The sequence below is a fragment of the Passer domesticus genome, chromosome Z, assembly GCF_036417665.1.
Source record: "Passer domesticus isolate bPasDom1 chromosome Z, bPasDom1.hap1, whole genome shotgun sequence".
NCBI classification, from domain to species: Eukaryota; Metazoa; Chordata; class Aves; order Passeriformes; family Passeridae; genus Passer; species Passer domesticus.
In genome coordinates this window covers 22,598,055-22,623,112 of record NC_087512.1, presented here as the reverse complement: position 1 = coordinate 22,623,112, position 25,058 = coordinate 22,598,055, and the positions used below count along the sequence as shown (strand labels likewise).

General features: G+C 42.1%; 1 protein-coding gene and 1 long non-coding RNA gene across 5 annotated transcripts in view; one reads left to right on the top strand and one right to left on the bottom strand.

Moving 5' to 3' along the window:
- Positions 1-22,887, bottom strand: part of MAST4 (microtubule associated serine/threonine kinase family member 4) — a 277,502-nt gene extending 254,615 nt beyond the window's left edge. For all 4 annotated transcript variants that reach the window (XM_064405477.1, XM_064405478.1, XM_064405479.1 and 1 more), the window contains exon 1: positions 22,547-22,887. In XM_064405477.1, the coding sequence (XP_064261547.1) occupies positions 22,547-22,765 (219 nt within the window). In that variant the 5' untranslated portion in view covers positions 22,766-22,887. The remainder of the gene's footprint in view (positions 1-22,546) is intronic.
- On the top strand, positions 15,950-22,156 carry LOC135291364 (uncharacterized). The gene is made up of 3 exons (XR_010354172.1): positions 15,950-16,210; positions 17,623-17,696; positions 19,856-22,156. It is a non-coding gene; the product is annotated as an uncharacterized LOC135291364 (long non-coding RNA).
- Positions 22,888-25,058: the final 2,171 nt, after the last annotated feature.

Genomic DNA, 25,058 nt, shown 5'->3' with positions numbered 1-25,058 from the left:
TCAGCTTTTCCTTCACTGATCCAGTATCAACACAATGCCTGTACTTGAATAATCTGTCAGTACCTGATCTAAAGCAAATGGCCAAGATTGTCCTATCCAGACTCAATCCCTGCATCTCAATTTAAGATGTTACCAAGTCTGAAAGAAGTGATCATTGCTCATCTAATAAGGGAGGAGTCTTAAAGGCAAACAGAAATCTCTGCCTGAGTCTGTCGGAGGCTTTAATGAACAAGATCAGTAAGAGGTCATGTAATACATTTTCTGTCTTCATTTGGAAAGCTATCCTGGAACCCAGCGAAAGCAGACACACATACCTCCTGCAGGTTTATCAAACCCTCCAACACACGCATACAGAGAAACTGAGTATCCAGTAGAGATTTTATGACCTCCACAGTTATTAACTAGCCGTGACAGCCTGAACATACTGGATCATCACCACTACTGTCAGGGTAGGCTAATGACAGGTTAATGACACACTGTCCATGGCACATCTTCCTCTGTACAGAAGCTCCACTCCACTGCAGTGGTCCGCTCTACCAGGATATACACCAACATATCTTAAAATGAGAGAACAGGATGTTACGCAGAGATTAATCATGTTTCCAAGCTCCAGGATTTTTGCATGCATTCCTGAGCCCTCCAAAACCTGTACAAAATGCTAAGAAGCATTTACAACAGACTTCTTGTGAAGGTAAAAGAGTAAAGATGTTCCTTATTCTTTCACTTTACTAAATCTAGCTATCCTGTCCACCCTGGAAATACCTTAAATTTTCTTGTCAATCAGCATTTGATGAAGGGATAGACAATCCAAACCTCAGTGTCTCAGATAAAGAGGTTTGATTCTTGAGAGAAATCCATAACACTGCAATTTGGCTCAGTTCTCGCTTAGGTAATGGTAGCTTAGGAACCTGTCCCAAGGCTTTTTTACTTCAAATTTTCACCCATTCTAAGAATTCCTATGTGTGGTCAAGCAAGAGACAATATGAAAATTTAACCAGAAGCAAATAAGACAGTTTCATTGGAATATCACTGCTCTGTTAGCCACTTGTGCGTATGAAGTCAGTCCACTTCCTACTTACTCATTAGAAAAATACCTGAAACATGCATTCCACATACAGTGACAGACTGAACTGTTAACAGGTAATGGCCCAAAATAACAACTCCAAATATTCCCCTTTTGTGCACATGCCAAGGTGGTTTGTTTGAAATGGAAGTGGTGAGCTTTTGGGTGTGTAATGGCTAAACCTCTGAGCTGATAAGACAGTGAGTGAGTGACAGACTATGAGTGAGATAGGAGCCAGATGCCATGGAGAAAGATGGTAGCTCTTGCCATCCTAATCTGTCCTCTTTTTGCACAAACTACTGGGTTGTTGGGCTCTCTCTAATTCCCCTGGGAAAATACCACGGTGTCCATCTCTGTTAATGAGCCATAATGGGAATCAACTGCATAACAGAACTCAACACACTGGTGTGACGGGCAGCTGTGCTGTCTTAGAAGGTGCCAAGTGTCCCATGATCCACAACACCACATCATCCAGTGCAAAGCCCCTGCCCTAGGGGAGGAACCTAAGCATTCCCACCTGACCCCAAGTGAACATAAATCAAATATATTTTGTGTTATGGGGATTTTCATGGGGATTATTTTTCCCCAATGCTTCTTCAAGCCTTCACCCACCAACTGATTGATCTGGTCTGTGACCACCACTTCAACCAATCTGACTTGAAGTAACCAAGAGTACTCTGCAGTAACCAAGTCTCAGCACAGGGCTCACGGGTGGTGAGATCCTCACACTCTTGTTCTTTATCTCTTCCCTTCTTTTCCCTTGCACATATCCTTGGGTGACATTGTTGTGCTTTCATACTGTGGTTCTTTCATACTGTAATGCCTTCATGTTTTTATATTACTATAAATAATAAAATGGCTACATATATATTTTCCTCTGCAATTAAACTGCTCTATAATAAACCCTACAAATGTGTACTAACAAACACTGATCATTCAGTGTCATTTCACTCTAATCCACCACAAGGGATCAATTAACAAGAATCTGGGTTACCTTCACCTTCTGCAGTGAGCTGTAACATTTTACTGGCGTCACAGACAAGATGTGGTGCAGTGACCAGTAAGGTCCAAAGCCATTACAGGGTTTTTTTCTGGTAATAAATTTAACCAACATCCCGGAGGTGGTGGGGAAAAGGACATTGACCCTCAGTAGGTTGCTGAAGGGTATTATTGTGGAGGATGAGTGAAGTGGTGGCTGTCCTCTCATGGCAGGTTATTAACATAGCCATCAACTTCCCTTTAATGAAGGAAGGAAGGAAGGAAACGATACAAGGAAACGAGTGCCTTCAAAACCCTCCATGACATACATACTGCCAAAGTCTTAATCTAAGGACACTGAATAAAGACAGCTGAAAAAGAAAACTAATGTGTCTGGGTAAGCAGAAAACAGAAATACAAGGAAAAAAAGCAAATGCTCAGTCAGTGTATACTTTCTCAAACAGTGAGACAAATCTGGCAATATAATCAATCTGAGAGCTCAGAAATTTTATAAGCAGTCTCTTTCTGCTTCTCCTTTTACGGGTGTTCTTTTTGCAATGTAAAATAAAAGTTTCTGGAAAAATCTTCAGCTCAGCTGTTGGCTTAACAGATGCCCAATACCTCAAATAACCAAAGTGTCTCTTCAACTAAAACCAGCTTGAACAGAAACTGGGCAAACAGCTTTCCTTCCCTCTTAAAGTCTTGAGGCCATTGCATAAATGTCCGGTCAACAATCATTACAAGAGAATTTTGGGAATTCCTGCAGTTAGGTCACAAAAAACAGTCAGCTCTTTCACCCTGTTCTCTTTACTAAATGCAGTCAAAAACCAGTGACAATAGTAAATAACCTTCCAGCAACTGAAACCCCAAATAGCAGCTATACCAGATAGCTGATACTCAGAAGAAGCAAAGATCGCTATTTAGAGTCAGCATAATATCATTCATGCAGTGGGCTTTTAGTGAACAGACTTTTTTACTATAAATCATCCTTATGCTTAAAAAGACTCTGTCCTTACCAATCAAGACAGTTACTGGTGCGATAAAAAATTTGGATGTTCCATTTAGACATTAGTACCTAGGAAAGCATTAGACATTAGCAGTCAGAGGAAAAAAGAGCAGCAGGGATTTCAATATTGGTATTGCTACCTGGAACTAAAACTTGACTGACTTCCATTCAAAATTTATCACCCTCCTCTAGAACAGTGAATACAGACAATAAATATATATCTCCTTAGTCTACACAACACAAAAACACTGCTAGGAGAAAGTGTTTTGGTTCAGGACTGTGAAACTTAAGGAGAAAGAACAAGGTGTCACTAGAAGTGTAATGCCTCTATGAAAAGACTTCTATGCATGGTAGCTCTTGAGCAATTAAATGACTAATACAGAAGTGACATGCTAATCCACATTCTAGAAAGTAATTACACAGTACAAAAGATAACTTCAAAAATTGATCAAGAAACCCCCAAAAACAGATAGCCCCCAAAATCTAAATGCACAACCCTTCCTCACTTTTTTTCAGGTTGTTCATACAAATACACAGACTCACAGCTCTAAAGAGTTTCAAAGCAAAATGTCTGCTAGCATCAGCGTTTCTTCCCCTCAAAGATCTGTTTCTACTTTCTGGATATGTGTGTAACTTGCTACAGATAAACTAGCTGTGTTCATGGAAATCATTAAATTAGGTCAGTGCAAATAAGCCAACTATTCTTTTTCCTCTCTGCTTTTAAGCAGTCAAGCTACACCTTGCTTTATTTCTGAAAACAGTTCACCTGTACAATTATTTTTGGAAGAAAGGCAACCAGCTTCAGCATCCAACGGAACACATGCACCTTTGCAACTGAAGCCTCATTAAAACAAATTCACTGCTTAGAAAATAGCTTACATAATTTTTCTAAAGAAACTAGCATTAGTGGCCCAATGAAAATAAAAGTAGCAGCAACTAGTGTGGAGAAAAAAAAAATAAAGGGAAGAAAAAAAGCCATGTCTACAAAACCAATTCTGTACAGTTTTAAACCTATACCAGGGCTATAATACAGCTGATAAATCAGCCATGCTAGCAAGTGCTCGAGGCTGAAGCCAGGCACAGAGTAACAAAATGAAGGTAGCAAATCACAACTCCAGGTGCATGGCCACACACATTCATCATGCCACATAAACATGGAATTGAGCCATCAAATTGGACAAGCTTAGGCCAGTGTGCTGTACACCCCCTCAGGTAACCTCACCACCCGTCCCGCACTGCAGGCTCCTTAACTTACCACTGTAATATTCTTTCAAATCTGCCCTTGCCCGTCTGCAGAAATGCAATTTATAATCAAGAGAACAATGGAAAAGGAGATGGCTTTCTTGTACCTTTCCTAAGAGCACACCTGTTGAGAGAACAGAATACCTTAACCCAATTAGTTATGGCATTCTCAGCCTTCTGTATAAAATTCCAGCACAATTCTGGCCTCCATGCAACTCAAATCTAAACTCATAAACACATATTTATTAAAAAGGCTGACTGACTTAAGATGACAAAAACGTTTTAAACCCTTGACAATAAGATGAATGAATGACCAATGAATTTAGCTTCAGAACAGATAAACCTTCAGCTTTTGCCACATTAAAGGCTTTTTCTTGGCAATCTTTCTTCATAAAGCTAAAATTACTGTAAAAAAAAGCTTCAGTTAACACTATGTTCCCCTGCCACATCTCCTACTCTTAAGATACTTACGATATCCACCTCTGACAAATTCAACATGTTTTTATGGAGATTTGTTGAAATAAAAATGTACACTACAAAGAGTGGTCGGATTTTTAAAGACCTCTCAATTCACCTCATTTACTATGTAATCTTCTCCCCTTGTAGAAAGGGGACAAGATTACATACTAAATGAAAGGATCCCCCTAAAAAAAATAATCTAAGAGTCTTACCCTTTCACACAGTAAACCCACTTTGGAGATGTTACAAATGTAACACTCTGTATTATGACATCAGTATCAGTATTGATGTTTACACCTAGTAGCTTTCAAATGACAGCGGACAGACATACCTTGTTGCGCTGCAGGGATAGCTGTTCAAGTTCCACAGCTGAATCCACCTAGATTCAGCTCTACAGAACTCAGCCAACAGCAGCACCAACTTCCCTATACACATTCAGGGACTTTGGGGGTGGAAGAAGGATGCCAGAAAAACATTTTACACATAAACTAAGTAATGGTATAAAAATACTGTTGCATACAGAAATAAGGCACAACTCTTCTTTAAAGAAGCAGTGACATGACTGCATATCTATTGCAAAAAACCAAAACATGTATGGATCCACATCTCATCTGGGTGGCTGAACTGGATTCATTTGGAAACTAACATCAATGGCCACTTCCAACAGCTCTTCAGACAAGACATCACCTTGTTTCAACTTCACTATTCATAAGATTTGCAGATATTACCACAAGTTTGAATTAATTTCTTGGCATTATTACATGGCCAGATCACCAGGTACATTCAGAGAAAAAATAAGTTTCCAAGTAAGAAACCAAGAGCCCAGCATCAGTTTCCAAAGGTGATGTGTGAAGTATTAAATGCATTTAACTGTAAAGCCAGCATGAGCTTGTAGAGCTGTATTCAGGAAAGGAAAAAAACTGTATTTGTAAACTGAGCAGATTTCAGCTGCCAACATATGTCAGCTAAAACTGCATGGAGCTACACCTACCTAAATGTATGTAACAACACTTTTCAAACCCTTTCCTTCTTTGAAAGTTTTTAAAATGCAATATACACATAAGCTATGGACTGTGGAGGCCTTGGCCAGCTCCTAGCCAACCAACCCAGCCACTCTCTCACTCCCCACCTCAAGAACCCATGGGAGAAAATAAGATGGAGAAGTTCATAATTCATAAACTCAAGAGTTTATGAGAGATCTCATAAACTCTTATTAATTAAATTAACTGGCTAATGAGAAACAAAGAATAACTAAAAGCATTTTAGAAGTTCGACTTTACTTCTTCATTTCCAACTCCCCTACTTCTTTCTTCACAAGCAGCGAAGGAGATTGGGAATGGGCATGGAACTCATTCCCTAACAACCCCTCTCCTCACACTTTTGCCCTGATCACTACAAAGGACCCTTCCACTGACAGCACCTGGCCACTTGTGCCCAGTACAACTGCGCTTTTAGAAAGTACCTGAAGAATTCTTCATGAGAAAAGACATTTACTGAAACGCATCAAACACAGTTGATTTACACAGCGACTCATGAGCCCCAAACCTTCATTCCAGACTTAGAGAGCCAAGGAAGGCAGACAGCTCACCATTTTGCCATGCAAAAGTGATTTTTGTTTTTCTTTATAGACACTCCCAGCAAACTGGGTCTGGAGCCAAACTCTGCAAAGACACCCTTCAGTCACTAAGAGCACAGGACAGGAAATGGGAGAGAAAAACAGTCCTTGATTCCTTTTGACAATTTCAGCTGGATACTAAATAGCCTCAAAATTAGCACCATTACACACCTATATGTAGCTGAGAGCCAAGCAATGAAGGTTCAATGTACTTGTGTTGCCTCCATCCAACACTGAGTATTCCTCATGATATTTTACATGACCTTTTATTTCATGCCCACACAACCACAAAAAAACACTTGACTTAAGAGCCAATATGGAAGAACACCTGAGCATGCATGATGAGTACAATAAAATAAACAAGACAATGGTTGTTTTGATGAAGTCTTATTATAAAAGCTCTCCAAGTGCTTCAATGGTTAGTCACATATAGAGATGTGCTACAACTAAAGCACTTACGAGCTGTGCTGAAGCGATCAACAACGTATACTACACCACTCAAAGCACTTCAGAAGGCTGTCTTCTATGTCTCCTGCAAAAGCAGACACCTGAATTATTTTAACTGCTATGTCTGTAGGGAAAAAACCCTTCAAAGTCAATTTACACACACATATTTTTACTCATATTATTTGGATCTTTAAAGTATATGCATATGCTTACAGAAGTCTTGCAGCAAGAAAACAGTCATAATTGTTCAAATACTAAAGGAAATCAATGCAGCCAAACCATACATTTTTACACACGTTTGCTAATATACACTCTACTATCAAAAAAAATCCGACTTTTTATAAAGATTTCTACATCAAGTACATAAGTATCATTAATCCACTGAAGACCAACTGTCTCCTACACACATGTATTAAAGCAGTGGGGTTTTAGGGGAGTCCTTAAATCCCAGGATCTAGCTTTGTATCTAGAGTAAACATGGATGTTTTGTTATGAAAATGTCTTTTGTCCACAGGTTATTGAAGCAGCTTAACTGGCTTTATTTGGTCTATCCATACAAATAGAGACCTCGCACAGTTACCAAAACCAAACTGCAGGAGGCATCTGTTAGCAGTACCACCAGAAATGAAAAGACATTAAAGCATTCTACTTGTCCACACCTGGTAAAGTATAGGGAAGTGTTTGTTTATGTATGTATGACCTCTTAAAGGATTAAAATCACAGAGTGGTACTGTTTTGTCTCCTAGGAAACAGGCAAATCTATTTAAAAGCAACTATACCTAAACACAGGAAAGACACTAGGCTAACCACACATAGGAAGAAAGTTCCTATTCAAAAACATTAAGGCAGATAGAAAACACAGCCTCAGACAGTCAAAACACCTTGGAGGTGGATTACCAACTTCAAACCTGAACAGTGAAGATTAACACACTACCCAGCTGTTAATTCTCTCATTAAAGCACATTACTTCAACAATAGCCAATGAAGACAGAGGGATTCATGACTAATGAAAAACACCACACCCAGAAATTTCAGCTGAAATTATTGTGTTTACAGTATCACTGAAGCTGCAACTGCAGCTCTTGCACACACTCAGCTTAAGCTTTTCCACTAAAAACAGTTCATGCACCAACTGCTGCCTAAAGCTCAACTCTTACCAAAAAAACCTGACCAGGCACCAACCACGAACTTTAGGTAGCTGATGTGGGGGCAGCACCATCAATACCCAAGTCAGCAAGGATTCTACTGCCCTTTAACAAATCCGGAAGCTCACCTAGGCTCCTGTACAACTGGCAGTGTATGAGCTCATCAAATCTTGGGATCGGACTAGTGTTGATCTGAAGTAGTTTCCCTCAAAATACATACAATGTGTACTGCCCTCAACAACACTTCACAAAAGTGAAGTGAAACAAAAATCCATTACCCTTGCTTTGTGATACTTGCTTTTGTAGGTACGTTTCTGTTTCTTCATTTGTTTCATAGACACAGTCTTTCTGCAGAAAGTCTGTCTTCTTACGAGACAACTGTAGGATCCTCTTCCCAGAAGCTGTACACATTAGGTTTTAATGTCAAAAAAACTTTTCTGCAACACAACTTATTAAAGTTACCAAAAGAAAAGAATGAAAGGAAAGTCGTTCATTTAATTAGAAGATCACAAGCATTAAAAATATAGGTTTTTTAATAACAGCAGCAGGAAAACTTCAATAACTGCAACTAGGTATAGCTGAGATACTAGCAGACTTTTGAAAAACATTTCCTAATTGTCCTAGGTTAAAGCCCAGGTCCTCAGAGATGTTTAGTTTGCTAATTCCAATTCTGTCTTTGTTTTTCGCTGACAGATCTATGACTTAATATATCTACATTTGTCATCTACAGTTTCTGCAATTCACTTTTTCATAATTTAATGTCAAAACAACATACTACTTATAAGTGTCTTATTGGGAAAGTATAACTGGAATGCAAGTGCTTTAGCTCCCACTGCTATAAAACCTGTCTCTACCTGCTTGTAAGTTACAAGCTGTCCCTTTGTTGTGCACATGGAATAATGCCAGTTTCTGGCACAGCTGCTCTCTTGAGCAGCGTGTAGGTGAGGTAATGCAGACTGTAACAGCAGGGTGTGAGCTCCCTCCTTTCAGCACTTACCAACATACTGAAGTTCAGATGTGCTTTTCTTCACCCACAAATAAGCTTACACCTTAAGTGCCTGATAGTATGGCTTTAGGTTTTTGCACATTTTTTAACATACTTCTTCCTTCAATTGTATCCAATGGTCCTTTTAACACAATGCTAATACTATCAGAAGCATAAAAATTATTGAATACTATGGAGAACTTTTCCCCAAATGTACCTCATTACACCCTAAATTAATCTCTCCCCTTCTCCTCAAAAATCTTTACCCTATTTTAGGGTAAAAACTGTAGGACCACTGCTATCTTAACATGACCCTTGAAGTTTCAGTTGCCTCAGTTTTCAGTCACTAGTTATTACCTCTGACAAGAGCTTAAAAATATGCAGTGCTGAGTTTGGGTGGCAGAAAATCGGGGGAGACCACAAAAACAGTTGCCAGGAGGGAAGGTAATATTCAGTACAGTGATACTATTGTAAATCAGTAGGAATGTTCTTTAATTCACTTCTTCCTTCCTAGAACTCACTGAAGTTGAAAAATATCATCTAGTCCAGCCACTAGCCCAGTCTGTCAAGTGCATCAGTAAACCATGCCCCTAAGTACTACATCGACACATCTTTTTTTGCTCCACACAACTACTTTAACACATACTCAGTGTGAGCATATTTATGTCCTCTCAGCAGAACTCACCAACCCTGAACCCACACCATTAATTCCAATACACGACTTGTGGTTCAGTAAACTCAGGAACTCAAAGAAACTCAAGCAAGTCAATGACAGTCACTGCTCTGCAATGGCAAGTAAGTGATATGCCCAAGGTCATCTCCCTGCTGCTTCAGCTGTAACTTAGAACCACATTTTCTGAATGTATGTACAGCCAATTCAATATGCAGTACTCTGCTTGTTACAGAGCTGTTCCAACAAAATCAATGCCATCTTTAACTTTGGAATGTGTCCTCCAGTGGAGCAATGTGTTTAACACCAGCAGTATGTGAACAAGGAAGGGGGAAGAAAGCACTGGTAGCAAGTTAAAACTCACCCAGAAGCTTTACATCAGCCCAGCTACTCATCAAAGCTATGAAGACGCAGTAGGGCTTATGGATTTCCCTGTGACCTTTTGTAAACAATCTCTTCTGCTAGCTAGCCCAGAACAAAATACATTATGTACAATTCTCCCTGCCCTTCCCTGCCATGTACTAGGCACAAAACCAGAAACACAGTATGAAAGTCATTCGAGGCATTTTTGTTATATGGCCCGAATAACAGCTTTACAATGAAAGCACTCATTGAGCCATAGCTACAACATTATTATGTTCTACTGAAAGTTTCCTGAGGTAACAATGAAAATCAAATTAGCAGTTTAATGCAGTAGTTCATCTGTTTCATTCACCCACAGCTCCCTTCCTCAGGATCTCAAGGCTATTAAAAACAATGGAATCATTAATTGCCCAAATGCCATTAATTATACAGTCCACTAGCATGGCAGCATGGTCTCACAACAGAAGTTTGTTACTTGGTATAGAAGCACCACCCCTTAGAATTTAAAAATACATGAATATGATCATATTATATTATTATTAAAAGGATATATTGAGATATATATAGTTGTTTAAATAAAACTCTGCAAAATGTATCTAATACAGAAGCTCCCGTAACAGGCAACAGTGAATCTCTCTTGGCTATAGAAGTTCCCATCCTATAATCAATTATTTTCACACACACTTAGCAGTTTTGCAAAAGGGCTTTCATAGCTTCTTTTGTGGTTGCATTTTTTGCTTCTCCTAAGGGTCACTTCCAGAGCTGTTTGATCAACAAGGCAGAAAAAGGCAGAAGGCAGATTTTTTTCTAGTTCAAGACTATATATGTTTTCTGTGTGCTTGAGGGGCATGCAGGACTGAAGTGGGACTTCCTCCTCTGTCACTGAGTGGCTGCTTGTGGGAATGCTGAGCAGGTGTGTGGCTTGTGCTTGAGGGTCACGAGATTTGGAGCAGCACTTCCTGCGTCTCTGAGTAGCTGATTAAAAGAGACGTCTAGGGAGGGCGGCAAACAGGGGAGCGGCACAGCAGTTTGCAAGGCAGTTCACACAGGCAGGGCAAGCAGGCAGGGTTGTAGGCTTTCTTGCTAGTAAGGTTTACTGAGTGTAGTTTGCAGTGCCCCTGCTGGTTGGTAGGTTTTAGGGTTTCTGGTAGGAATAGTTTGCACATGATCCAAAACTGCAGTTAGTACAAGCGTACGTAACCAGATGGAGCCCTCCAAACAGGACGCATCTGCCCAGGCCCCTTCCAGCACGGAGTGTTTGAGCCTGAGGTGTGAACAGGTGAACGACCTTTCAATGGTGGCCGAGCTTAGGGAGGGAGTTGAAACACTAAGGAGTATTAGGGAAAGTGAAAGGGAAATAGATTGGTGGAGTTCCGCCCTGCCGTCCTTGAGGGAGGCCCACCAGGAGCCAGAGGACTCCCATGCCTCTCACTGTCAGGCAACAGGAAGATACCTGATGGATGCAGGGGAGTGGAAATGGGTACCTACATGAGGAGGTAATAATAAAAATTCCTCCCGACCCCCACTTCCAAGCCAGGTACCACTTCAGAATAGGCATGAAACCCTGGATTTGGAGAGCCAGTCAGATGATTTAGAACAAAATTATGCACAGTGATTATGATTCACCTATGAGAAGGATCACCACCTTTAACATCAAAAAGGAAAGAAGGGTAATCGTGGTGGGTGATTCCCTTCTGAGGGGAACAGAGGGCCCCATACGTTGACCAGACCCACCCCACAGAGGGGTCTGCTGCCTCCCTGGGCCCAGGTGTGGGATATTACTGAGAGACTTTCTGGGCTGATTCAGCCCTCTGATTACTATCCACTGCTGATACTCCAGGCTGGCAGTGATGAGATTCAAAAGAGGAATGTCATTAAAAGGGACTTTAGGGCACAGGGTCAAGTGGTTGACAGGGCAGCAGCACAGGTAGTGTTGTGCTCATTCCCTTTGGTGGCAGAGAAAAATGATGAAGGGAATAGGAGAGCCTACATGGTGGCTCAAGGGCTGCTGCCATGGGCAGAATTTTAGGTTCTTTGATCATGGGGCAACTTTTACAGCACCTGTCCTACTGGAACCAGATGGGCTCCATCTCTCTCTTGAGGGTAGAAGGTTTTTAGCTTGTGAACTGGCAGAACTCATTGAGAGGCTTGAAACTAGGTTTGATGGGGGAAGGGGGTGCAGCTGGGCTCTCTGGAAGCAGGCCCCAAGGTGGTAGGCCTGAGTTAGGGGTGAAATCAGCAGCCCAGCTGAGGTGCATGGATACCAATGTGCACAGCATGGGCAACAAACCAGAAGAGCTGGAGGCCATGGTCCAGCAGCAGAGCTATGATGAAATTGCCGTCACAGAAACATGGTGGGATGACTCACATGGCTAGAGTGCTGTACTGGATGGCTACAAGCTCTTCAGGAGAGACAGGAAAGGGAGAAGAGGTGGAGGGGTGGCGCTTTATATTAGGGAGGCTTTTGATGCCATGGGTATTGAAACTAATGATAATGAGGCTGAATGCCTATGGTTAAGAATTAAAGGGAAGGCCAACAGGCTGACATCCTACCTACTGGGTAGTCTGTTATCGTCCACCATTCACTTACAGAATTAATTGTCCATCTCTTCTTTCAACCAGGAAGAAGAGATGGACAATTCATTCTGTAAGCAGCTAGAGAATGCTTCTGGATCATCAGCCCTAGGTCTTATTGGCAATTTCAAATTGCCAGAGCTGTTGGGAACTTAATACAGCTGAAAAAAGGCAGTCCAGGTTTTAGAGTTTGTGGAGGACAACTTTTGTCGCAGCTGGTGGGTGAGCCCACCAGGGGAGAGACCATGTTAGACCTGTTATTTGCAAATAGAGATGGGTTGGTGGGAGATGTGGTTGTTGGAGGCCACTTAAGACACAGTAATCATGAAATTACAAAAATCTCAATATTTGGTGAAGTCAAGAGGAACATAAGACTTTTACACTGGACTTTCAGAGGGCAGACTTTGGCTTATTCAGGAGACTTACTCAGAGAGTTCCTTGGGAAGTAGTCTTCAAAAATAAAGCAGTTCAGCAAGGGTGGGCACACTTCAAAATTGAGGTCGTGATGGCACAGGAATAGACTGTATCTGTGGGCTGAAAGATAAGTCAACAAGGCAAACATCCAACCTGGATGGGCAAGGAGGTTCTGGAGGAACTCAGCATTAAAAATAGATGTATTATCTTTGGAAGGAAAGTCAAGTTTCTCACGTAGTATTTAAGAGGGCTGCTAGAGTATGCAGAAAAAAAATTAGGGAAGCTAAAGCTCAGTTTGAAGATAAAAGACTTTTGTAAAAGATAAAATATGTTTTTATAAATATATTAATGGTAAAAGGAAGAGTAAGACTAACCTTTGTTCTTTATTAGATGCAGGAAGGAACTTTGTTACTGCAGATGAGGAAAAGGCAGAGGTGCTTAACGCCTTCTTTGTCTCAGTTTTAGTGAGATGTACCCTCAGGATAACTGTCCTCTTGGGTTGCTCAATGACATCAGGGAACAGAATGGTTCCCCCATTATCCAAGAGAAGGCAGTCAGAGAACTGCTGAGCCACTTGGATGTTCATAAATCCATGGGAGTAGATGGGATCCATCCCAGGGTGATGAGGGAGCTGGCAGATGAGCTTGTGAAGCCGCTGTCCATCATTTACCAACAGTCCTGGATCACTGGTGAGGTTCTAGAGGACTGGAAGCTGGCCCATGTGACACTCATTCATAAAAAGGGTGGGAAAGAGTATCTTGGTAATTATAGGCTGGTTGGCCTGACATCAGTGCCAGGCAAGGTTATGGAACAGTTTATATTGAGTGTCATCACACAGCATTTACAGGATGGCCAGGTTATCACACCCAGCCAGCAGGGGTTTAGGAGGGGTAGGTCACGTTTGATCAATTTGGTCTCCTTTTATGACCAGGTGATCTGCCTGGTGGATGCAGGAAAGGCTGTGGATGTTGTGTACCTGGACTTCAGCAAGGCCTTTGGCACTGTGTCCCACAGCACACTCCTGGAGAAGCTGGCAGCCCACGGCTTGGACAGGAGCACTCTGTGCTGGGTTAGGAACTGGCTGGATGGCTGGCCCAGAGGGTGGTGGTGAATGGTGCTGCATCCAGCTGGTGGCTGCTCACCAGTGGTGTCCCTGCAGGGGTCTGTGCTGGGGCCAGTTCTGTTTAATATCTTTATTGATGACATGGATGAGGGGATTGAGTCTTTCATTATTAAATTTGCAGACAACACTAAGCTGGGATCGTGTGTCAATCTGTTGGAAGGTAGGAGGGCTCTGCAGAGGAACCTGGAATGGCTGAATGGATGGGCTGAGTCCAGTAGGATGAAGTTTAACAAGTCCAAGTGCTGAGTCCTGCATTTTGGCCACAATAACCCCCTGCAGTGCTACAGGCTGGGGACGGTGTGGCTGGACAGTGCCCAGGCAGAAAGGGACCTGGGGGTGCTGGTGACAGTGGCTGAACATGAGCCAGCAGTGTGCCCTGGTGGCCAAGAAGGCCAAAGGCATCCTGGCCTGTGTCAGGAACAGTGTGGCCAGCAGGAGCAGGGAGGTCACCCTTCCCCTGTCCTCGGCACTGGTGAGGCAGCACCTTGAGTGCTGTGTCCAGCTCTGGCCCCTCAGTTTGGGAAGGACCTTGAGACGCTGGAGCGCATCCAGAGGAGGCAACGAGGCTGGAGAGGGGTTGGGAACACAAAGCCTGTGAGGAACGACTGAGGGAGCTGGGGGTGTTTTTCCTGGAGAAAAGGAGATTCAGGGGTGACATTATCACTCTCTACAACTTCCTGAAAGGGGGCTGTGGTCAGGTGGGGGTTGGTGTCTTTCACCAGGCAGCAACTGACAGAACCAGAGGACACAATCCTAAACTGTGCCAAGGGAAAATACAGGTTTGATATTAAGAAGAAGCTTTTTACAGAAGGTGTGATAAAGTTCTGGAATGGTCTGCCTGGGGAGGTGGTGGAGTCACCCATCATCCCTGGATGTGTTTGAGAAAAGACTGGATGTGGCACTCAGTCCATGGTCTAGTTGAGGTGTTAGGGCATGGGGTTGGACTCGATGAGCTTTAAGGTCTCTTCCAACCTAGTCATCCTGTGAATTATCCATTAAGAAAAAAGTCTTCCATTCATCCCTGGTTCCCACTTGAAATTTAAGTTACTTGGTAAAGAAACTTGTGGCAAGGGCAGCCAGGCTGTTTATACTACTGAACACTTATGCTTTAACCCTTGAGGTACTTGTAGCTCACTTCTGAACAGTGCAAGTTTATCAGCCTAGTTACATTTGTACAGGAAGGAGGGCAAGGCATTCATCCCACTGCTCCTTGGATGGAGCCAAACAGTCTTTTAGATAGAAAGTTTGGTGAGGGCACCCCTTCTTGTAGCGAACTGTAAATAAAACCTTACTTAGCTCAGTAAACCAAAAGCTAAGATAGGCTCCTGGCTTGATTTCAAAGCACAGCTCATTTGCCAACACACTCCCATGTTTCTCACCTTTTCAGCTACCTTGTCCTCAATTTTTTGCTTTCCCTCTATAACAAAAAAAAAGCTACCAGCATTTACGAGTTTAAGCACCAGTCTCCCACAACTCATACAGCTTAAAATCCACCACCACCCAACTATTATAAAGCTTCCAAAAAAAATTTTAAATGCTACAGCTGCAAGAGAAGAACTGAAAAAAATCTGAAAAATCTGAAGGCTGAAGCAACAAATCATAAAATTTGGCAGCAGGACCTTATGTGTTTTAGACTGCAGAGTATTTCAAACCCACATCACTGTTTTTAAAGGAGCTTAGCAATGGCACAGTACTGCTGGTGATATAACATTGAGAAGCTCCCAACATATGCTAAAACACTGCTGTGCATATAAAAAAAAAACAACCAAAAAATACCAAACTAGAAACAAAACAAAAATTTTCTTCCTCCCTTCCTCTTTCCCTGTTAAAGAAGCTGTTAAGAAGACTGGTATTTCTCTTAAGACAAAGCCTCAGCAGGTCAGATCCCAGCCCAGCAGGAGAACACACAGACCCTGTATTACTAGAAGTTCTTAATAACAGGCATCTACTTTGTCATAATGGATGTAAGAGAAAACTTCTACCCTGGTGCCAGAGCAATTTTACTGAAGGAAGATTCAACAAAAACTGCAGGGATCTGTTCTCATTACTAATCTTTTCAGAGTCTTTATGCCCCTTATTCCTAAGTTTCCCAATTCTGCATTTCAGATTTTTACTCTAAAGGAAGGGTAAATCTTTTTGTCATGCCTTGTACAGAAAAGCATTACTAGTTAATGTTTGTCAGCCGCAGACAGTAACAAAAACAGTAGGATCACAAACCAAACATTCAATACATATTAACGCTTCGGTACTGCAACCTTTGAGCACAGTTGTGCTTTGGGAGTGGGGAACAGAGTGCATAATTTGTGACAAAACCAAGAGGCAATCTATCCCATTGCATGAATTGTTGCAGAAAAAAGCTACCTAGCTGCTCAGTGTGCTAGCTCAAGGACTTCATTATTTACACTGTGCTTGACCATGCTTTATTTTGTGCCTAAAGACTTCAGATTCTCTTATTCCCTTCTACAAGCTCAACTTTATACAAGCTGTTACTGCTAGCAAAGTAGCCCCATCATACAGAGCTTCCTGATTGTACAAGAACAACACACCTTGTTAGGTTTACCAACATTCAGTTCAAAGCAGCTTACATCTAGCCAACAACTGTAAAAGACAGCAGACTACACTGAACTTGGGCTGTACTCCTTCTACAGAGCTGCAGCTTTTCACAAAAGATATTTCTTTACATTTGGTTTCACAGTCGGACATGCAGACACTAAAGGATACTGAAGATTAGCCTCAGGACTATGTCCACCAGTTTGAAAATCTAAAGGGTGCAAAAGGGCCTCTCAACTATTTTTGTAAACTGTTCAGATTTTGAAGACTGTAATTTTCAGTTCCTCACCCACATCTTTCCAGAATTTTAAGTATCTAAAAATTCTGGTGCAAAAAAATCAGATATGCAACTCAATGTATCCTTCTTCACTTCTCACTTATTCCAAGTGAGAAGAAAGATAGATGTTCTGGTTATAGGCTTCTTTATACCCACCAAATTCTTGAAAACAAGTTCCAGAAAGCTGCACACGTTACTACTGTAGCATTATTCTCAAACATCAAGCAGCACACATGGCTGTTTTAGATTAAGCCCTCAACCATGTGTCCCTCCATGTCCCAGAGGATTTCTGAGACAGTAAGAGTACATAGCAGCAGGCATCTTTAAAGGCCTATGCTGCGCAGGAAAGGTTTAAAGCAATAGACAAACTTACATTTTCTTCATACTAAAAGCAAATCAATGAAGTCTTTCACATGACTCTTGAGACGGCCCTAGTCACTCATATTGTCAAATATTTCACGTTATAGGTAACTTACCACAAACATAGCTAAAAAACCAACAGCAATGCTGTTAGTCTGGCTGACATGACACAGTAACAGTTTTGCAGCTGCTCTAAATAGATGACTGTTTTATTTAATCCCACCACAAAGAATAAATTTAATTCACCCATCAAAAAATACATTTTTTGATGGTATTACTATTCCTTAGTATGAACTAAAGATCACACTTTAGCAATTAGGCTATTAATCTTTAGCTAGCTTTATCATTCAGGTGTGGTACAACAGGGAAGAATCCATCACTGTTAGAGACAAGAAAGCCTGAAACAATTAGAGGAAAAATCTATGGTAAGTCCCACACAGTCTGCGAATGTTCCATGGTTACTTCTGCAGCAAGATAAGCAGGAGCGGAAAGAGGTAACAAAAATACTACTTTCTAGCTACATCACAGTGACATTTTTCCAGAACTACCATCACCTCCATTACATGTAGATGCACATGTAAACAGTGCCATCACTTCACACACTGCTTATTTTACCCCAAAGTTTTTTTGATTTACAGTCATCTCCCAAACAGCACCACAATATTTTGGGGTGATTACACACAATCTGTAATGCTGAAGGGACTGTACCTTCCCAGTGGGCACATGTTGAACGATGAATGTGTGAAAGCATAGAGCAATTCTAGAGCAATACATTCTTTACCACACTCCTCACTTTGCTATGAATACTCTAATGGCAAAATCTTAGCTTCCTAGTAATTAATTCTTACCACACAGTCCTCATGAAGTTGCAACAGATTGCAACATGAACAGCAAGAAGGCAGATTCAGGAGGAGAGTTAGCCACAACAGAAAAAGGTTTTGTACTCACTCTGTGCAGTGAGATACCTTTTTAAATACACAATACATAATAACTAGATAGTAGGAGAAAATGTACAACAATCAACTTTAAAGTTCAGTGGACATTTTTCATGAGAAATCTTGTCATGCTGCTCATCATCTGAATTCTTATAAACTCAAATAGTCACTTCAATGCGAAACACTGAATTTACAGAGCAAGAACTGAAATTATTTGAGAACAAAATACCATACTTCCCTCCCCCCGCCCCCCCCCTCCCATTTCTGTGGGTGGTTTTAGGTTCTAAGGGAGTTTTTTAAGCATCTAGAATAATGAACAGAACTTACTAGGGTAATTCAGAAGTCGCTGGCAGGTTCAGAAGTTACTGGATCCATTTCAGATGTTTTGTTATGTGGCAAAGTATGATTTTGAAAGAATTCTGATGCTTCCTGGTTTGTTACTCTGCTTTGGTCCGCAATGCATAGTTACTGTGACCAGTTTAGAGAAAGGTCATGGAAAAGACAGACAACTCCAAGACACACAATTTAACCTTCAGATCCTTGACAATACTGGTGTAAGCAAGGAATCCATAGCTTGCTTTCATTCTCCTCTCAAAAACAAAGTCAAACCAAGTGAGCTTTCAGCTCCCCTATAAAATATTGACTAAAAGTTGAAAGCCACCAGCAAAAGGATTATCCTCCATGTCCATTATCCTCCATAACGCCAGTCCGGTATTGACTGCTCACAGAGAGCAGAAGCAGACAAATTACAACAGAAAACACACCGCTGCCCAACCACAACTCCTCTCTTCTTAGCCGGGAAAACACTCTTTCCAGCAAAGAGTTCTGAAGAGAATATGGAAAAAAAAAAAAAAAAAAACTAACTAACTAACTACATGGCATTAGAAATGCAGTGACCCATCATCTATGCAGCATTGCCCTTGAGTGCCCTTCTTCACCATGCAATCCCATCCTGCCTGCTGTCAGCAGTTAGCCACTCACCTCAGAAGAGCACAGACAAATAACCTGCTTGAATTCATTTGTGTTTATGTGCTTGCTACCCACAGCACTTCAATGCACATATGTTCCAAAAACAAAGCACTTCTCACATGTTGGTGTTAAAGCTTTATTTAATTCTCATGTGTCTTAAGATCTCAAAGTAAGACATCAAAAACTTCAGAAACTGATGACTTGCAAACTATTATTTGTTCTTGCTTACATGAAATGAGAGACTGTTTTTCTTCAGGTATTTTGTGGGGGTTTGGGGATTTTTTTAAGGTGAAGTTTATGCAACTGTAGGATGAAGTAATGACAACAGGGAAGAAAAATAAAAGTGATGTACCATCTCTTCCCACCCTTTCCTTCCTTGTTTCCCTGCAGGACTTAACTCTTTCAGACATGATACTTAGAAGAGGGGTTATCATGCTTGCAGTTCTACAGCCTAATTTCTGAACATAAAAGAAGCTGACCTACTCTAGATAGCAGCATTAAGCTTTCTTCACTGAGGTGGGGAGAGAAATCACTTTTTTGTAGAGTAGAAATGTTCATATAATTCTTCAGGAAAATACATAAAATTCGTAACGGACCACAAACTGAAAATTAGCTGTCTGAGGTATGTAAAAAACAACAGTGTTTGAGAAACCTCTGAAATAATCTCTCTGTTCTAGAAGATCTGGCAAGGTGTAAATCTGAGTGTGGCATCCTGGTTTTTGACATCATGCTTCAAGACAGATGCAACCAGCTGGAATGAGTACACAAGACAGCAATAAGAAAGATCAGATGTCTGGAAACACATTCTACAGGAGAAGATGAAAGACACTGGGGCTGTTTAGTCTAAAGAAATCGAGGAGAAGACAGGCTCAAGTTGTCAAGGATGTTTTATACAACGCCACAGAAGAAGAAATAGTTCTACTGAAATACCACATGAAATGGTAATGTGTATGGGAAAAATCTACATGTTTTCTAACTATCAATTTATTTAGTTTGGAAACGTATGTCATGACTTACAAGAATTTACCAACAGCTACAGTAGAAATTAGGTAGCAGGACAATCTGTTCCACTGCAGTCTGAAGGATACCGAACAGCTGTGACAACAGATTCAATTCTGCTATGCTGGCAACAGGAACAAGGACAGGGCAAGAGGAGAAATGAAACCTGAAAGCACAGGATCAAACACTGGAGATCCATATAACTAAAATAACTCCGTAACAGAAAATCACAGAGAACATCAACATTTCATTATTTGACAATAATTAAACAGGATGTCAATGTGAAAATAATATCTTCAAGCACTTCTCTCAATGGGATACTTTCAGCAGGTGGCACATAAAGAAAGCCTGAAATCATCTGGATGTACATCTTGGACAGCCTTACTTTTTTCCAGTGTCCTCAGGGATTTCCATGTGAATGGCTGCTCTCCCAGTTTCAAATTAACCGCAGCACTGTAATGCACTGTTGTGTCCTTGCACAAAAAAAAGTTTTTATACAGGTGGATTTGCCAGGTGGTTCTGCAGGTAGACAGAAATTCAGCTGCAAAACTGACTACACCAAAATGGAAGGATGGGCAAAATCAAAGCACAAAAAACAGGCAAAAAAAAAATCTGATTTCAGGTAATAAAGGAATCTAGCAGAGGAGAATAAAGGGGACAGAATAAGTGCATATTCTAAGCAAACTCTCCCACCACAACACTAACTTGAGTTTATGCTGCTATCTTCTAGCACTACTAACTGATGGTGAGATATCAGATTGCCCTTACAGAATTTCAAAATTCCATGATTGCAACATTGAGTTATTTTTGGGCTTACCTCCTCTATACTGTCAACTCAAAAGATGCCTGTAATTTATCTCCAAAGCACACACAGAAATAACAAGCCTTTACCAGAAATTCACTGGTCTGCCAGCATCTCCGAGCTTAGCTAACTGAACAGACAGACTTTGTACATTTCTACACATGCAGGCTTACCAACTGAGCACTAAACCATCCAGACACCACATAATTGTGGTAAGCATAGCCCCAAGCCCACATGTATCATTCCTGCCGAGAAGCAGGACATCTTAATCACCTAGCAGTGTGCTCCATACTAACAGCAGCTATGGAGCTCCTACTCGGTTCAGCAAAAAAGCAAGTCCACACCTATATATAATTTTCTTTTAAAGTGGATACATCCACATTCACCCTGCTCCTGTCATAAATGCATTTCACTGCAAATACGTTCCACTCTTGAGGGGTTCATGCAGTTGAAAGAAGCAATGAACCTGGTCTGAGTTTGAGTATTAGAGGGAAAAAAAAAAAGGAGGGGGATACAGAAAGGTATATTTAGTTCCAATTCATCATGCTGCTCTACAGTCGTATCAATTTACAGGATGCACCAGGAAAAGAGGAAAAACAGCAGCTACATAAACAGCCATTACTGCAGAGGGAAACATTCCTGACAACCACAGCCCAACTAGTTGAAAATAACTTCAACCAGCTTAACACATATTCCTCTAGAAATGCAAGGTTTCTCAAAAAAACCTTTGCACATCCAGCCAAATAAGGCACGGAATAAAAAAACGCCACCTAAGAGCAAACTAAAAAGTTGACCACAGTGAAAGACCATAAGTAAGGCACACGAGAGATGATGCATGGAAGCAAAGTAAAGCAGCAGTCAGACAGAACAATGCACTTGGTTGGGGTCATGGCTTGAAACAGATTTAAGAAGCGTGAATCATGCAACAAGAAATACATAAAATCATTTTTAAAAATCCGTCTCAAGACCCAAAAATGTTGTTTTACTTTAACATTTTGGGGTGGTTGTTTCTTAAGAGTGTTTAGTAGGTATTGTAGCTAGATCAGGAGAGGAAAGGGAACAACAACACGCGTATCCGCGATCACGCTATGGATCTATCACCCACAGAGCTCCTCCATGATCCACAGCCTGTCATAAGCTCTCACCAGAGGATTACTGTAGCGTGGGGGCTTGCCCATCACTTCCTTCTGGCATTAAAGAGTTTGCTTTGGAGCAGTGCTTTCCAAAGGTGACACGCTCAGGGATAGGAAGGACGAAAAGAAAAAAAACACAGACACACAAAAACAAGCTTTCCTAAAACAAACAAAAAAATCCCCTCTCCACACAAAAACCCCCAACTCTCAATTATCGGCAGCCAGAGCGTTAGAGCCGGCCGAGCAGAAACAAGAACGTCTCGGGTTTAGCCGGGGAGACTGACGCGAAGGCGCTGTCCCCAGGTGGGCTCGCCGCCGCTCCCCGCCGCGGGTTCCTCCGCCTCGCACCCCGGGACGGCCGCGCTGCGCGGGCGCTGCCGCCGCGGCCCCGAGCACAGGGGCGCAGAAGCAGCCGCCGCCGCCCCGACCCCGCGCACCTCCTCATCCTGCTCCTCCAGCGAGGCGTCGTCCTCTGCCCGCCCGCCGGGCATCGCCCGCTCCGGCAAAGCCGTCGCCCCGCCGGGGGCCGTCGCCGCCCCGCCGCCCTCTCCCTCCTCGGAGAGAGTTTCCGAGCCCGAGGAGGAGCCGGAGCAAGAGGAGCCGACGTGGCCGGCGCCCCGCGCCCGTTCCGAAGCCGCCGAAACTTTCTCCGCCATGGCCGGGGGTTCAGGGCCGGGGGTTCAGAGCCGTGCCGGCCGCATGCCCCGCCGCCGGCAGCCACGCTCCCCCGCCCCGCAGAGCGCAGCGCAGCAGCGGCGCTCCCGGGCCGGGCCGGGCCAGGCACCGCGCTCTGGGCGGCGGGCGGCGCCTGCGGGAGGGCGGGCCGGGCCGGGCCGGGCCGGGCGGAGCCAGCGGTGCGGAGGGCGGGCCCGGAGCGGCGGAGGGCGGCAAGTGGCGGGGCTGGGTCTCCCTGGCCGGGGGATGCCGGCCGCCGCGGAAGGAGGCGGGAGGTAGGGGAAAAGGCGCGACGTCCCGCGGCTGGCGGCCCCTGACGGCCCGGTCCCGCCGCCCGCAGCCCGGCGCGGAGAGGCGGAGAGGGCGGCGGGGTCTGCCAGAGCCCGAGAGCCGCCGGGGTCGACCCGGCGTGGGCACTGCGAGCCACGCTCCGCTCCCGGGCGATGTCACGGGTTTAAGTAAGAGCAGCTATTTCACATTATATAAGGGTTTTCTGCGCCTCTCGCTTCCTCTAAAACGGAGCTACCGGCAGTTTATGGCAGCAATTTTTGCCTTCTTCGTACCGTTTCGAGAAGACTACAGATGCCTAGTTGTGATCTTGCAGCAAACAGAAGTCCCTTTGAGTGTTCCAAACGGGCACCGACATTGCGATTTGTGACCAAGCTTTCAGTCGTTGAAACCAAAGCAGATGACAAAAGTTAGGCATCTGAAAGCTTTTGCAAATGTTCCTGGACAACTCCTTCATTCTTTAAGACCTAAATGGCTTTTAAACACAGTTATCCTGTCAATTTTTAAGATACTGTTTAGATATTATTTTGAAAAAATTCTTCTTTTTATTTTCTTTCCTGAGAACACAGGTCCTCAATTAATCTGCTAATACTATATATAAATATATAATAGTATATACCACTGGCTTATTTGCTTATTCCTGGACCCCAGATTAATCCAATTGTGAAATCAAAATAGACTAAGAGCTTTTGTAAAGAAGAAAGTCCCACAGCATCACTGCAGAATAGCTATCTTCTCTGTTTCACAGAAAGAGAAATGTGAGCACAGACCAGGTATTGATGTGCTCTAATTAAAACAGTATATAGTTGATGAAAATAGGAACCAGAATGCAAGTCTCTGCTTTTTCAGATTTCTAATTTGATCAGTTTATCCAGTATGTCCAGATGGTAAATGAAAAAAAAGACATTATTATTATTATTATTATTATTATTATTATTATTATTATTATTATTATTATTATTATTACTTGTTATTATTTTTATTTATTTTTATTTTTATTTTTATTTTTATTTTTTATTATTGTATGGGTCATCAGATTACTAGTGGAAGGAAAAACAATGATACACAATTCTCCAAATCTTAGTCCCTCTCTGTTTAGAGCAAGCTTTTGATGCTGGATATTAGGTTGTAACAAGGCTGATAGCTCTTTGTGGTTTCTAATCAGTATTTAGATCAGACCTTTAAAAGTTAATTTATTGTGGAAGAGGATTATAAGAGTCACTAGGGACAGAATTTGACCCAGAAATTTGCCCATACCAATATTTAATGATAAGGAAGCATGAAATGTACACACACAGGCAAAAACTGATTTTGGCTAAATGAATTTCACGCATATACTGCTCCAAACCTAGCTAAATAATTTTAACTAACCAGTGAAAAGAGTTCCTCTTTGGTACTGCACATTCTGCACATAAGTTGTTATATCTCCAAAACCTGGACTTATTAATAATTCTTGAGTCCTTGATTATAAAGCTAAACCTTTTTCTGTCAGAATCTGCCTCTGGTGTCATTCTCATAGCAGAACAAGTTGCTTAATTTCCTACCTATTCTTCACAATGTATAAGAAAATTGCCAGGTGGTGAAAAGCAACGCTGCAGGTCTCTGTCATTTCTTTCTCTTGCTGCCAGAGATGAGACTGGAAAAAAATAGAGCTTAGCCAAAGCACTTCTACACTTCAGTTATTATCAGCTGCCAGAACAGCCCCTGTAATCTGGGGGCAGCAAGGAATACATTAGAATAGTCACTGAACTGCTCTAATTTATGCCATAAATTGAAATCTAAGAAGGCACTCAAAATTTATTATATCACCCCAGAGTTGCGAAGACAAGTGACAGTATTGTTTTGCTCTGGCCTCTAGACTATGTCAGATCGCATGCTCTGCTAACATTATCTTACAGGAACAGAAGAGGGATGCTATGTTGCCTATAGTAGCTAAAAGGGAGTTAAAGCTAAAAGCAGCAAAAATAGAAGCTTACATCATTTTCC